General features: G+C 40.0%; 1 protein-coding gene across 7 annotated transcripts in view; it reads left to right on the plus strand.

Moving 5' to 3' along the window:
* CDON (cell adhesion associated, oncogene regulated) overlaps positions 1-15075 on the plus strand; it is a 219811-nt gene that overhangs the window by 177639 nt on the left and 27097 nt on the right. For all 7 annotated transcript variants that reach the window (XM_075604348.1, XM_075604346.1, XM_075604345.1 and 4 more), the window contains 6 exons: positions 1949-2224; positions 4033-4179; positions 7370-7513; positions 9145-9432; positions 12245-12514; positions 14001-14360. In XM_075604348.1, coding sequence (XP_075460463.1) covers positions 1949-2224; positions 4033-4179; positions 7370-7513; positions 9145-9432; positions 12245-12514; positions 14001-14360 — 1485 coding nt within the window. The remainder of the gene's footprint in view (positions 1-1948; positions 2225-4032; positions 4180-7369; positions 7514-9144; positions 9433-12244; positions 12515-14000; positions 14361-15075) is intronic.

Below are 15075 nucleotides of genomic sequence, written 5' to 3' on the forward strand. Positions count from 1 at the left end.
AATCACATTTAATCAATATTAACCCTTTTTTATTACTTAACTCGTGCTGTATAAAAGCCTGCAATCTTGATATATTTCTATTATTTATTTGCTAAGGTATCATAAGCTTGCCCACCACGTCAAGGTAATCCTAGATCAGTTAACAATCAGTTAACATGTGCTAACTTCTAATTTTATTTTTTTACCACTCATCTGAGCTGAATTCCTCCTGCTTATCTCTTTCATTTTCATGAAGGAAAATGCTCTGCTCAGGATTCAACAAGCTGTGATGCTGGGGTACTGCACCCTGATCTAGCAGTAACCAACATGCAGCTCATAGAAATAATAAGGAAGGGTAAATAATGATGTTGTGATTTTAGTGAATGTGGATGAGATAGTGAACTTTCTAGGGTCCCAAGGAGATCTGGCACTGAGATTCCAACCAGGTATTTGCTATTAAGAATAAATAATCTGATTTCAGGTACTGGTTTAGTTGTTAAAGAAAATCAAATTCCATCTTCATTAAGCAATGTGCACAAAGTCAACACATCCAACTGTGCACTCCATGGACAGCTGCCGATTGTGGCAACACGACCATCCTGTGAGCTTACCATTGCAGCCGTTGACCCCAGAGTTCTCTATCCCAACAGAGGCAACCTTTCTTCTGTTTGACCCCGTCGCCTTGTGCAGAATCTGTTGACTCGTTACAAATAAATAATAATATAAGTTGGCTTCGCTGCCAGGTATGTATATTTTTAGAAAGAGAGGCAGTTTGGAAAACATTCCCACACGGACTGTGGAAGGGTTATTGTATCAGTAAATTGGAAATGAAATCGCAAAGAATGACTGGCCTGTTTTTATAAGATGAACCTGAAATGAGCCAATAGAAAATATTTTTTTTAGTAAAACGTTGCTAGTATATGCCTGAACTTTATAGATGTGTAGCTCAAACAATAGTCAGCACTCCAGACGTCTTGTTTGTCAAGACAAAAATCCAAAGAAAGACCGAAACGTTGATTCTGCATTACATTTTCACCTTTCTAACAAGATCTCTGGAGTGCTGACTATTGCTTTATGGATCTGAACACTGCTATTTGTGGACGTCTTGAGCACCCGGGGCAGATTGCTGAGGAATTGTGAATTCTTCTTCAAATCGACCACTAAACTTTATAGATGTGCATTTTGAAACATTGCAGAGGTTTTTATTTATTTATTTTTGTTATGTACCGGAACCAGGGTATCCCTCTGAGCTAATCTGTGGTCTCCAGACCTTAGCAATGTTTCTAGTTTGTGTGCCAGTGTTTCATACAGAACACCGCAAATATGACTGCAGGGTCACCAAAAGAAACTATCGACGTCCTCTCCCAATGACGTTGCAGCTTTCTTATTCTATTGATCATCGAGCAAAACTTATCCTTGCAGGTATCTCATGAATCAGGGATACCCGTAGGTTGGGACATCATTAATTATCTCAGATAGTAATATTGTAAAATACCCTCTCCCTCCCAAATAAAATGAGCAGCACAGACTTTTAGGGCGTGGAGAGCATGCTTTTCTACTGTCCACTCTCCCTATCTGCTCTGTTTATAGATGAAGAGATCTGTCTTTCTTTCTAGCAAGAATGTATGTACTGCTGTTATCTGTTATGCTTTGAATTCCTATTCATTCCACCTCCTACTCACAAATTCTGCTCCTGAAACTATCAAGGCAGCCAAATTATTCTAACCTGAACTACTGTGTATTTTGAAGAGCTTTATCTCAAAAAGCGCAACACTTTATTGGAGATACACAACACCCTTGGACTCGTTGTGTTTTTGTTTATCTGTAGTTTTATAAAAATAATAAAAATGTAAAACTTGATTGTTGGATAGGCCCGTAAAGGTATTACAATTCTAAAGAGTTTATTGTAGTAATATGAGTTTTCTTTCCTGCATGTTTATTGCATATTTTGTGTTTCCTTCTGATTTAGATGTAACACCTCGTTTTCAGTCTGAGCCCCTTTCCGTTGTCCAAAAGCCTGGAGGCCCTGTAGCCCTGTCTTGTTCAGCTGAGCCACCCCAAGCTCGTGTCACTTGGTTGTTTAATGACGAGTTGTTGGATAGAAGTCAGACCCCGGGTGTGGAGGTGCAACCAGGATATCTGACCATCTACTCTCTTGGCCCCTCTCATGCTGGCCGATATCAGTGCATCGCTAATACAAGCAGAGGAGCCATCCTTAGCAGACCTGCAATTGTGTCTCTTGCATGTAAGTGTATGCCACCTCTGCTTCACACATAGGAACCCATTTGGTAAACTTACTTTTCTGGCTTGGTTCTTTCTCTTAAAGCTCATTGCATCCCATTAAAATGCAGACTTGTTGTACTGTAGGCTGTGGACTAATATTATAGTTCTTCATAGATACCATTGTAGTGTACTGATTTTGCCTTCCTTTCAAATAGGATTTTTTTTATCTCCCACAATCTCAAGATCTCGTCAGTTTGTCATTACTCTGCAATGTGTTGCTGGCCCATTTGGCAGCTCTGTTAAAACCATTGGGAGAAGGAAATCTATCATTTGTCATAATGATATATAATTTATAATAGGTTTCAATGACTAAATAGTTTTTAGAGTCTGTGATTAATAAAAGGAACACATTCTCTGCCATGTTATGTTCTTTCTTTGTTTTACAGCTTTGAAAAATGAAGCCAGAAAGCCTAGCAGCGATTAAATAGTACAACTGCTTTTAACTCATTGGATTCCCTTATGACATTCCCTGAACTTCATGAGGGCTGGCACTCTACAGGGCCCCTAATGACTTTCAGGAAACATCATTATTGCTTGTTTTCTAGGCAGAGATGGAACCAAAGTGGAGCCCCTTCCACTTGGGTGAAGTCATGACCACTCGGGTGCAGCCAATCTTGCAGCATCAAAAGATTTGAGGACTAGTTAAGGGCTCAGTTGCACTCATTCTAAGTTATGCAGCAGGTTTTAGAAAGTTGCAATGATGAACATATATCGGGTATATACAGTGGGTATGGTTGTGTGTGTGTGTGTGTGTGTGTGTGTGTGTGTATATATATATATGTATATATGTGTGTGTGTATATATATATATATAATGTGTGTGTGTGTGTGTATATATATATATATATATGTGTGTGTGTGTGTATATATATATATATATATATATATGTATATATATGTGTATATATATATATATATTCATACACACACACGTATATATATATATCTCAAATGAAAATATTACTGTATGCTCATTTCCATGAATTAGACAGGTCTAGATATACACATACACACACTGTTTTCTTTTTTTTCTTACACCTGGTGCACGTGTAGAGTCCCTCTCGTGTGTGTCTAGGCATGTGGAGGTCAACGTCTGAAAGGAGGCCAAGAAATTGGATCAGTAACACACAGCCTTGTGAAGCAGGCGAAGGATAAAGAGCCTGACGTCCCTCCCCCAACAAAATACACACAGCCTGCCCTCTCTGCTGCTCTGTCCAGCCAGCTTTTCCAGTGTGTGTTCATAATGGCACCCCTGTTACCAGCCTCCTAACTGCAATGGGGTGCAAAATGTAGTTTGTGCATGCACAGACATTTGTTTGTGTAGAATAATTACAGGAAGGGGGTGAGCCCTCCTTGGACCAAAGTGAACTAACGGCAGTTACATGTTTAAGAGGTTACATCTTGGTGATCACTGCCTTTTGTATCAAAATCTGACACAAATATTTTAAAATCCTTTTTTAAAGTTTGTAAACATGTTGATCTGAGACTTGGGCAGAGTTTGATTTCGTCTGGCTACTTCCTATTGTTTCATGTCACTTTGTGTTCAACAAGTTTGCACAGGCATACCCCCTCACTCCCCCTCCCTTATGTTTATTGGCTCTCTGATAAGGACAAGGTGCGCCAAGCATAAAGAAAACGATGAGGCCCTGATCCATGAAAGAGTTCTAAGCTTTAGCACACCTCCGCTCCTATTCATATGGGCATGGTCATATAATGCATTGATTTTTACAGTCTGTGATGTTCTAATCCCTTTTTTCAACCTGTCCCGCAGATCTAGGAGATTTTGAAACTTCAACACGACGCACTGTGACAGCAGAAGAAGGAAGCAGTGGCTTTATTGGGTGCACGATACCGAACAGTAACCCCAAGGCACATGTCCGCTACAGAGTCCGGAGGAAATGGCTGGCTGAATCCACAGGTGGGCCCCAACGTTATCCGTGCTTTGCTTGTTTGGGTCAGGAGCCTTAAAATCCCCCAAGAGATCAGATCCACTTAGCGAACAGCCCCCTTATTGTATTCATTGGCATTCTTCATATTTTGGGGATTGGAGCAGGTTTGGGGAGCTCAAATGAGAGGCACTGTTGAGGATTGTAGAACAGACTTTCCAACTCCATTCTAAAGGCAATCTCCAGGGTACTTTGCCCCGAGTGTGTGTACTCTCAGGAAAATAATGTACATTTGTATTATGACACACAGCTGTGTATGTGACAGTCTAGTATGTTTGCTGCCATTGGGGCTTGCAAGGCATTTCAGATTACACTGATATCACAGTTAACCTTTACAGTTTTGGGGGTCCAACAGAACCAGAGTTCACCAGACATCTCACACTTATGCTTGTATTTGATCGCTCCTGGTTGCCGGGAATGGAAATGGAGGTACTCCATGACCGTTTGGATTGGGATGGTCACTTTGTCGGAGGAGTCAGCCCAATCATCCCCATGAAAACCAGAAAGTGCTCATGATGCACCTGCTGTGTCATAATCGCACTCTAAAGGCTAACTGCAGTGTATTTTCCTCAACCAGGTAGGTTAGGTTTTTGCGTATACACTGGGAATATTGGAAATCTTGATCCTGGTAATTTTCCAGGGCTCATCAATAATGTCCTCAACAGTCTCCTAGAGATAGCCAGGATCCTGTCCTTTATAGGAACAGTCCCTGCTAGAACCAAAGTGTAATAACCGCAGTGACATGTTTAAAAGCTAACATCCATATGTATTTTTAAACCGTTTTTCTTTTTTTTTCTGTAGCTTGTAAACATGAGCTGAGACTTGGGGGGCGGGGGGGGTGTATTTTCTCTGGCTGTTCCCTTTTTGTCTGATGTCACTGTGTTCAACAAGAGTTTGCACAGGCAGTGCCCCTCTCTCTCCACCCCTTACCTTTGTTGGCTCTCCAATAAGGACAGTGTGGGATAATGGTAAATAAAACTCTTGATTGACAAACATACTTCCATTCAGAAGCCCCAGATAAACACAATTTGTAATGAATTTCAAGAGACACAAAATAAACCAAATATTTGCTTTTAGAATGGTTGGAATGGTTTAAGGCATTACATTTGATTGTTAAATTGTTAACATAAGGTTGTTTTTTTTACTAGCTATGTAGGAATGCACATTTAAGTTGGTCTGCAAACAGCATTTCATAATGCATTCTATTCAGTTGGTATAGTGTTGATACAACTGTCTTTGGAGTGGGAGAACCCTTTTGTAACCCTTTCTGGCAGCACCTTGTGATCTTGGGCAACTTTTATCTCTTCTTTTATACCAAAATTGCATTGTAAACTATTGAGGTCTGGTTGTAAAGGCTGAAGGGCCACCAACAGGTCAGGTTTTCAGAATATCCCTGCCTCAGCACAGGTGGCGCAATCATTATGACTGAGCCACCTGTGCTGAAGTAGGGAAAACCTGAGCTGTTGGTGACCCTTAAGGACTGCAGTTGGCCACCCCTGTACTAAATCATACCTGCAAGCTACTATTTGATCCAAATCTGTTTTTTAAACCCCCAAACCTTAGCACAGCAGTGCGCAAACTGGGGGACGGGAGAACTTTTAGGGGGGGGGGCAAGGTGGTTACAGAGGCCCCACGCTCTTCCCCACGGCATTTAAATTAGATGCCAGGGGAGGCGTGAGGCCTCTGTAACTCACTTACATGCTGTCAGTCGGGTCTTCGGCGATGCGTCGCCATGGCAACACGCCATCAAATGCACGTCAAATGACGCGGTGGAGTCACGTGACGCCACATGACCTGGGGCATCATTTGTGACGCCGAGCCATTGGGGGAGGGGGGCGAACGCTGCGGCTCCCGGCAAGGGGGCCACAGCTCAAGAAGTTTGTGCACCCATGCCTTGGCATTCAGGGATTCTATGTCCTCTATTTGGTATTTAGGAAAGAGTCAGGACAGCTGAGTATTAGTGGTGATGTAGCAGCATTGCATTATTATAGGACTTTGCAGGCATGGTCACAGTTACGTGCCACTGGTGTGACCCAGCCATCTAAAACTCAGCTTACAACATCTGTGGGACATGAAGAGGTCACAGTTCATATCCCCCTAAAGCTCCAGGCCTTTCATCTCTTCAAAATTATGGAAAATGAGTCCCAGTTAGAACTACTTATTAAACCTTTCACCCTCTGGAGCGATTCTGAAGGTGTTTTTTTTTTTTTTTTTTTTAACACATGATCTCCATCAAGATTGCTTAAATCAGCTGTCCCAGTGTAATGTGTGGCATAGTGATAACGCCCTGCAAGAGTGTTACATAATCACATCCTAATTGTCTTATTTATACATAGTGGAAACCAGGTAATTAGTGCATTATATTAAAAGTGTATGGTAATGTGAAAATGCAGGGAATTACAAAAGCAATACAGGGAACCACCAAGCTTGGTGAATACTAGTGAGGAGTCTGAGAACGTAAATGAAAAAGACTTAAAGCAGCAATACTATTCCCTTCCCCCCCCCCACCCCCTTTTTTTTCTTTCTTATTTTTATATGTAAAGTATGTGACAATGTATAATGCTACATTCTTACCTAAGCTGGCAATCGTTTGGTGCTCCTGTTATAAATCTGTTACAAACCTGATTGTGTGCCTAACATAATGGCCGCCTTTCAGTTTAAATCAATCCTTCAGTCAGTGTTACTCAGCAGCTACAATATATCCTTATATTACTAAGGTAATATTATCTATTGTTATAGTTTACAGCTCAAACTGCTGGGAATATTGGCAATATATCACAAACAGTAAAGTGTTGGAAATCTTGCACTGCTTGGGATGTGGGCTAAAACCTGCTATAGAAATCAAACGATGCTTTAAATCTCATTAAAAATGGCATTACGAGATGAATAAAAAAAAAAACAGTCACTAGTATCTAATAATACAGAACTGATTTATTTAAAAAAAATGACATGCAGTCCCTCTTAATTGACAAAAAGACAGGATTATATGAACAATGTACCTGTAATAATGTGGTTGAATTCCTTTAAGATATATATATATATATATATATATATATATATATATATATATATATATATATATATATATATATATATACAAAAAATATAAAAATGTGAGCGCGGATATATATTATATTATAATATTTTTTTTTCTTTGCCTAGATAAGTACTTGATCCTTCCCTCGGGAAACATGCAGATTCTCAATGTGTCATCAGAAGACCAAGGAATATACAGATGTGCCGCCTACAACCCAGTCACTCATGAGCTGAAAGTAAATCCCACCGGACACAAGCTCTCTGTTACCCGTGAGTTTCTAGAATCTAGTTTGTCCTTCTGCCAGCTTTATTACCACTTTTTTGGTGTCAAAATTTTCTTTCATATTGATTTATAAATATTTTTTCTTAAATACTAATCACAATTTATTGTAAAACACTCCAGTAGTTTTCTGTTTTTCAGAAATATTGATATTAAAAAAAATCCTAAAAATTGCTTAATAATTTAGACTTGATGACTGCAACTTTAAAACTGCCAAAGCACTACAGTATTTCCACCGTTAAGTTTGACCCCAGTGTTTAGTTGAGAAGAAAAAATTATCCAGAGCCACTGCGATGTGACGATAATCAGCTTATACAAACCCAGTTGTAGAAAAAAAGTCTTTTAATGTTGCACACACACAGACAGGTAAACCATGTCCTCCCTCTACGTGTTTCACGCCTCTAAGGGTGCTTCGTCTAGGAGTGGGGAGGCATGAGCTAAACACAAATTTAAAAGACTGTGAGATGCGCGAAAATCCAGCTGTCTCGTATATATAAAATGATGCAAATGTACAAAGCAACCAATAGAAATGGAGAGATTAGAAACTCTCTGATTACCCCTACACTGCACATAAGAATAAGGCAACAACTCAATGGGAATAAAGTGTCTAAATAGATGGAATATAATTTCAATTGTAAACTGCACATATACTGTATTGTAATATATACTATATCTGTAAATATATAGTATCCAGAATCACAGATATAGATAACCTCTGTGTTACTGGGTAGTGATTATTTCAAAAGACACAAATAACCCAATTGAAACGATCTGCCCAATGTGCAGCATGTGGGTAAAAACATAGCAGAGTAAATGAAACAATGTTATATACAAGATGTCAAAAATGATCATCATGATCTGTAATCTATTGTTAGAATAAGCATTGAATGATCTGACATCACACTTCTCTCACAATGTCATATAACTGACACAATCTCATACTGAGAAACAATACTCTGTCTAACAATAATAATGGTTGCGAAAAAAATATAAATGTGAAATCAAAAGCTGCAATACAATTCATCACACATGAATGTCAACATGACCCCAGTGTTTAGCCTCCTGCATTAACGGTATTTTTATATATTTTGTATGGTTTTTGTTATTGTGCTAATTTCAATTAGGTTTTCTGATCTGAATTTGGAATTTTAAAACAACCAGCATTTTTTTTTGTAGATTATGAGTTACTTGACTGAGTGCTACCAGGGTAGTATTACAAGTCAAGTATATGTTGCCATGACTGGCTGCATATTTAAGGCAGCATTTCCTGTTGGGAAGGGGTAGATGATGTATTCTATAAAGTTACTTAATATCTCTTAAGTTACCATCATTTTAAAATGGAACTGATATTTGTATATAGTTCTACCTTTCTGTGTACAGCAGGAATTAATATAATATTAGTTGATCATCCCCCTTAAACATAACCTAGCTGGGATGTGGGAGTGTGTATACTGTATATGTGTATACACACACACACACACACACACACACACACACACACACACACACACACACACACACACTTATATAATATGTATGTTTATGAAAACTACCATTGTTATAATGTGTATGAGTTTTATAGCTTGGCAATAAGATGGACTTTTTCTTTCCCCCATTGCAGGGTCATCCGGGGACGGGTTCGATATTCTACACCCCATTGTCTCTCAGACATTGTTCGTACATCTACATGACCCTTTAATCCTTGAATGTGTGGTAGGGGGGGCAGACAGGCCTTTGGTTCTCTGGTACAAGGAAAGTCAGAATGCAATGGCCCAGGGGAGAAGGACGCTACTGCATACCCACCTCGTAATTGAGCAAGTAGAAAGATCTGATGCGGGTAACTATTCGTGCGTGGTGGAGAACAAGTCCAGAGGATTACTACGTGTCAATTATACAGTCACTGTTCTTGGTAAGGTCCAGAAATATTTCAAAGGTGTCAGCAAAATAAGCACATGCACAGAGCCCTATCTTAAATTGATACTCATGGAAAGTAATGGTGATTTACATGTGCGCCCCAAATGGTTCCAAAGCAGTGAAAATTAAGATAGACTGTCTATATTCTCTGATGTACACCCGATTGTAGCCTTTTTTAATTTGCTTCATTGTAATGCATTTCACTATACAGTTAAAAAAAAGACAATGAACTAGTACTCACCCGACTAACACAATTCAGTTGGAGATGCTATGATCCTGCATCCACACTGCAAGATTCATACAACTATATTAAAAACAAACTGGATCAGCACTCAAAAATAATAATAATGAAGGACTTGCGTTTTGCATTTGGTCTCACCAAGTTTCTTCTATAATGTATAAAAAAAAGCAGCAATACAGAAAAAGATCGGCACACACGGAAAGGAAATGTTAGCAGACGCACACTGTTATAAATGCACAATAGAGCAACGTTTCAAGGCCCCCTGGCCCCTTCGTCAGGTTTAATCAATGTCCATCCAAGGAGATTTAAATGATCCTTGTGGACAGACATGTGCCCCTGCTCAGCGCCTCTCTGCACTGTGCAGCCATTACAGTGACAACACACAGCTGCTGCTGGGGCTGCTGCTTTTTTTGATAGATTAAAGAAGATACTTGGTGAGACCAAAAGCAAAACGCAAGTCCTTCATTATTATTATTTTTGAGTGCTGATCCAGTTCGTTTTTTGTATTTCACTATACAGTATCATATTGGGCAAGAGAACATTCAGGGGTGAATCACTTTTGATTCTGGATTTCTCTATAGAAGCCTTTGGCTTTGGGCTTTCTTTTCACAGACCACTTAATTAATCCGATTTTAGTTACAGGCTTCTGATGGGGTTAACATCCACACTATTTTGGCATGAAAATGCAGAGGAGCTGGCAGCACAGAAAAACATATCCCAGTTGGCTAGATATGTGCCATCAAAACAAGGTCTCATTTATGTGAGGCGAGGTGACTTCTTGATTGATGCTGAGGTATTGAAACCCAGTTGGCAGCATGTCTGCAAGAGCAGAGTCCAACATTAATCACAGGCGGAACGATTCCTAATGCTGATGATTAATGTTATTTCCTCCCTGAATCAATCACATCATTTCCCTCACTCGCTATTTGCAGTGTGATTGAAAGCTACTCTATTAACAGCTCTGCACACGACAACCATACTTGATCATATTCATACAGTAACTTCTAATTTATTCTTGTGGAAAGCAACGCCGTCAATAGCAGAAATTACAGGTATACTGAGCCTTTGTCCTGAAAAGCGTACAATCTAGTTTTCGATGCCCAAGGTACAAGGAGCAATGCATCAAGCAGCTCCATTTAATTAAGTCGATACTTAGGCTCTATGCACAAGGGTCTTTTCCACCACTAAGTGGTTTCCTGCAACAGCAGTTGCCGAGGATTTATGCAGCATACAGTACTTATAAAAATGAGATGCATCAAATGAATTGCCTGGGTGCATAATTTTTCTTACTTCTATACTGCGGCATATATGTTTCTCAGTTAAATGTTAGATCTTAAACAGCTTCTAGCGAAATAATATAGCTTTGTATAATCTATTGGGATTTTCACTGTTAGGACTTTGGTCATTTGATAACGAGATCTTAAATGATGAAACAACAGTTAAAAATGATAAAGAACATATTACATAGCGGAGTGCTTTATTGTGAGTCCAATTTATGTTACTCTGTAAGTACAGTTGTCTTGAAATAGCAGATGGACAGCTGAACATTTATTTTACATTTTATTGGCTGGTCTTACTAGGTGTAGGTTGCGTCATTACTGGAATAGCAGAGGAACAGCTGCAAGTAAAGATTGAGGTACACTAGGTGATGTGTGTGCTATAGTATTGGAACTTGGCAAAGTTTGTACGTGATGGGAGAGGGGATAATATGGCCTCCCTAAACAACATAAGATTTCATATCGTACATTTCTGATTACAGACTTGGTAACAATTTGGAAACACTGGAAGTGGGTTACAATCTGTTTTATGCTTCAGAAATGTTTATCTGGCAGCCAATAGTGAGGCCTAAATGTTTTTGGTTGGTATTTTAGTGTTTAGTACTTGGTGATTGTGTGTGGCCATTCCACTTGTATCTTGATCAGTTAATTAAATTTCATTGGAATCATAAGGTACTTTGAGGTCTACTAATTTCAACAAGTGAGAGGAGCTTAGCAAATATATTAATGTATTTTTTGGACTGATTTTTTAGGAATAAAATACAGATTAAAGCATTAGTCTCCGCTGATTGCTGGGTTTTTTTTGTGTGTGTGTTCTTTTTTACATACTTGCCCTGCAGGAAATGCTCTAGGGCCGGGGTGCTCAATTCCAGTCCTCAAGACCCCCCAACAGATCAGGTTTTTAGGATATCTTGGCTTCAGCACTGGTGGCTCAGGCAGAGACTGAGGCACTGATCGAGCCACTTGTGCTGAAGCAGGGATATCCTCAAAACCTGATCCGTTGGGGGGTTCTTGAGGACTGGAGTTGAGTACCACTGCTCTAGGGGCAAAATACTAGCATTATATGAGTTAAACTCCTATAGGCTTCTTGGAGGAGAGGTGGAGATTGCTGGTTCCAAAACAATCTGAGCAGAGAATAAACTAGAAGTATGAAAACGATATCTAACTGTACAGTGTTGTAAAGAAATCTAAAAATAAATAAACATGCAGAGGAAAATGCCCCTGTAAACTATGATGTAAGTGATGGTTGTATTCTTACATGCTATTTCTTATGTACACTTGTTTTCTAGAACCTCCTTCTGTATCCCGGGCACTTGAGGATCAGTCTGCACTGGTGGGCAGCACTGCGAGGTTTACCTGCGAGGCGCATGGTAACCCAGCTCCAAATTTAACCTGGCTACACAATACGGTTCCTATTCATCCCTCCCCTCGATACCAAGCATCAGGGAACAAGCTGAGGATCGCGAATCTTAATGCTGAGGATTCTGGGATGTACCAGTGTGTGGTAGACAACAGAGAAGGAATGGCACAATCCACTGCAAGACTATTTATCCAGTCAGGTAAGAGCGGCCAGTGGATCCAGTTATGTATTGTTGGAAGAGTGGCACAGTGCCTTATTGGGCTAATTTACTAAACCATGTTTTGCTTGTGTAACCCCCTGTGCCTATCAGCACAGGACATGGCCCCTTAAAGAATTACATTCCACTGGACCATGCGACTGTGCTTAGCCAGTGGAATGATGGTTGGTGACAGTTGGAAAGGGAGCTGAGGGAGTGAGGGTGTGCAGGCCCATCCTGCACAGAGAGTCCATGCAGGACCCCTAATAGAGCGGGAACTGCAAAGAGAGCGTTGCCCCACTGGACCAGTGAATGCAGCAGGGCCCAGCAGAGGCCAGGACCTGACATTGCAGTGGGAAGCATGCAGGCAGAGGCTACTACAGAGAGAGATTAGAGAGCCCAGCTGTACAGGAATTACACCAGGTTGGAGGGGGTGAGATAACCCACAAAGGATATAAACTGCAGTTATATTGCCATCACAGTTTGATCTTTGTGAAGCACCAGGCCTGCAACACACACACAAAGTTTATAAGCTCCAACGATTGTGCTAGCACACCAGGATCTACAGACCAGTACCCCATGATTGGGAGGCCGGACAGAGATAAGTTATTTGTTTACGCAGCGTTCGTCCTGTTGGTATAGTTTGTTTAAGTATATATGTGTATGGAGCGATTCTGATATTAAGAGTCACCATACTGATTCATATGAGTTATGTAACACCACAAATTATAGCTATAGGAGTATTTAAAGCTTGTTATAATTCATTACCTCTGTGTTGTGTCTAGTCACTACAGTTTCTCACACAACATTTCCCACACACTATAAGAATTAAAACAGTAACCCATAGGAATCAGGCTCCCGCCTCAGTGATAGGCCATATAATCTGAGATAAAATAAAGAGGGGTTACACTTGTGCTACTGCCATTTATTTAAATAACCACCGCTCAACAGAATAGCATGCGCACATTTTTTAAAAATGTGCCCCTAAGTTGGCTAAGTGAAAATAAAAACTTTTAACTTGCTTTTTTTTCTTTCGAGTACTGTTTAAGTACAAGCACAATCTAAGCCACTTTTCATTCTTATGAGGTAGTTAAACGCAGACCACTTTTTTTATTTGGTAACACTAATTGCGGTCATGTATAAATTCTCTGTAGAATGTTGTGATATACACATAGACCATGTAAGTTAATATTAATGGACTATGTATGCAAACGTATACATATATTCTATGGAATGTTGGTATTTCAAAGATGACGGTCCTTGTATATGTTTCAAGGGGTTATTCAGTAAAGTACGGCACAAACATACAAGTCAAAGCATAATCGCACTTTAATTATTATCCCTGTTTGAGTTTGGGTTATATTAAAATGTTTTAACTACTGTAGATTTATAGTTACTGGTTAGCACTGTAAGTGTAATTTCTCTGCAATGAATTGTATGCCTCCCTGTCACCATAGTTTCACAAGTTCTACTTGCATTGTATCTGCAGAAATAGGCTCCAGGCCAGTCATCATGTCCCCTCCCACAAGCGTCAGAGTTGTGAATGGGGAATTAGTTTCATTGACCTGCAATGCAACTGGGATTCCCACACCTGTCATCCGCTGGTACGACAGCCATGGGGCCATCAGCAGTCATCCTTCCCAAGTTCTACGCTCCAGACCTCGCAAGACACCACAGGCCAAGACAGCGTCACCCAGTTTCCACCAGGATCCTGTTCATCTTACCATGTCTCAGGCTGGATCCAGCTCTTTGTACATCAGAGCTGTTACAGTGCAGCATTCTGGGAAATATACTTGTGAAGCATCCAATGAGCATGGTTCAGCACATGCAGATGCTTTCCTCACTGTTGGTAAGTTTCTAAGCTGTGTAATCAAACAAGAGAAGTACCACGAGACATGATCTGTACCATTGACCTTGGTGGCATCACAACATTCGAATAATACTCCACATGATTTAATGATAATGCTGACCAGCATGTCCCAATATATCACAACAGTTTGTATGGAAATGTTATTACTAAGTTATAAAGCAAATATACTTTGTCTTAATATAGACTCTTTTAAACTTTTTGCTGCAAGTGGAGCCAGCAATGCACTATTTTGCTGACCCCCACTGTCGGTGAAAGGGTAAATCCAAAGTGCAATTATTATTGGAGGCAAATATTATTGGAGGCATTCATGCAACAGCCTTTGGGATTAGAGTCCTGGCAGCATATTTCTGGTGCCATCATTTCCATGTCAGACTCCAACAAGAGCTGGTGTTAATGAACAATATCAGTAGTAGATGGGATACCAGCAGATACAGTTACATGCCAAAGATCAGCAGATTACAGGTCATATTTACTCTACTCTGGAAGACCCCCTACAGCCCAATGGGCTGTAAGGTGTCCTATAGCAGAAGACTGCTTAGTAAATATGGGCCCATGTGGTATGTGTATTCAAGTTTAAAACCTTAACCAACCTTCCACTCACATTCCCTAATTAACCCCTGCTTTTTAAAGTAAGTTTTATACATTTTTTTAAGTTCTGTTGTAGGATTCTGGATTTATCAGTTGCTCAAAATTT

Source organism: Ascaphus truei, chromosome 6 (assembly GCF_040206685.1).
Source record: "Ascaphus truei isolate aAscTru1 chromosome 6, aAscTru1.hap1, whole genome shotgun sequence".
NCBI lineage: Eukaryota > Metazoa > Chordata > Amphibia > Anura > Ascaphidae > Ascaphus > Ascaphus truei.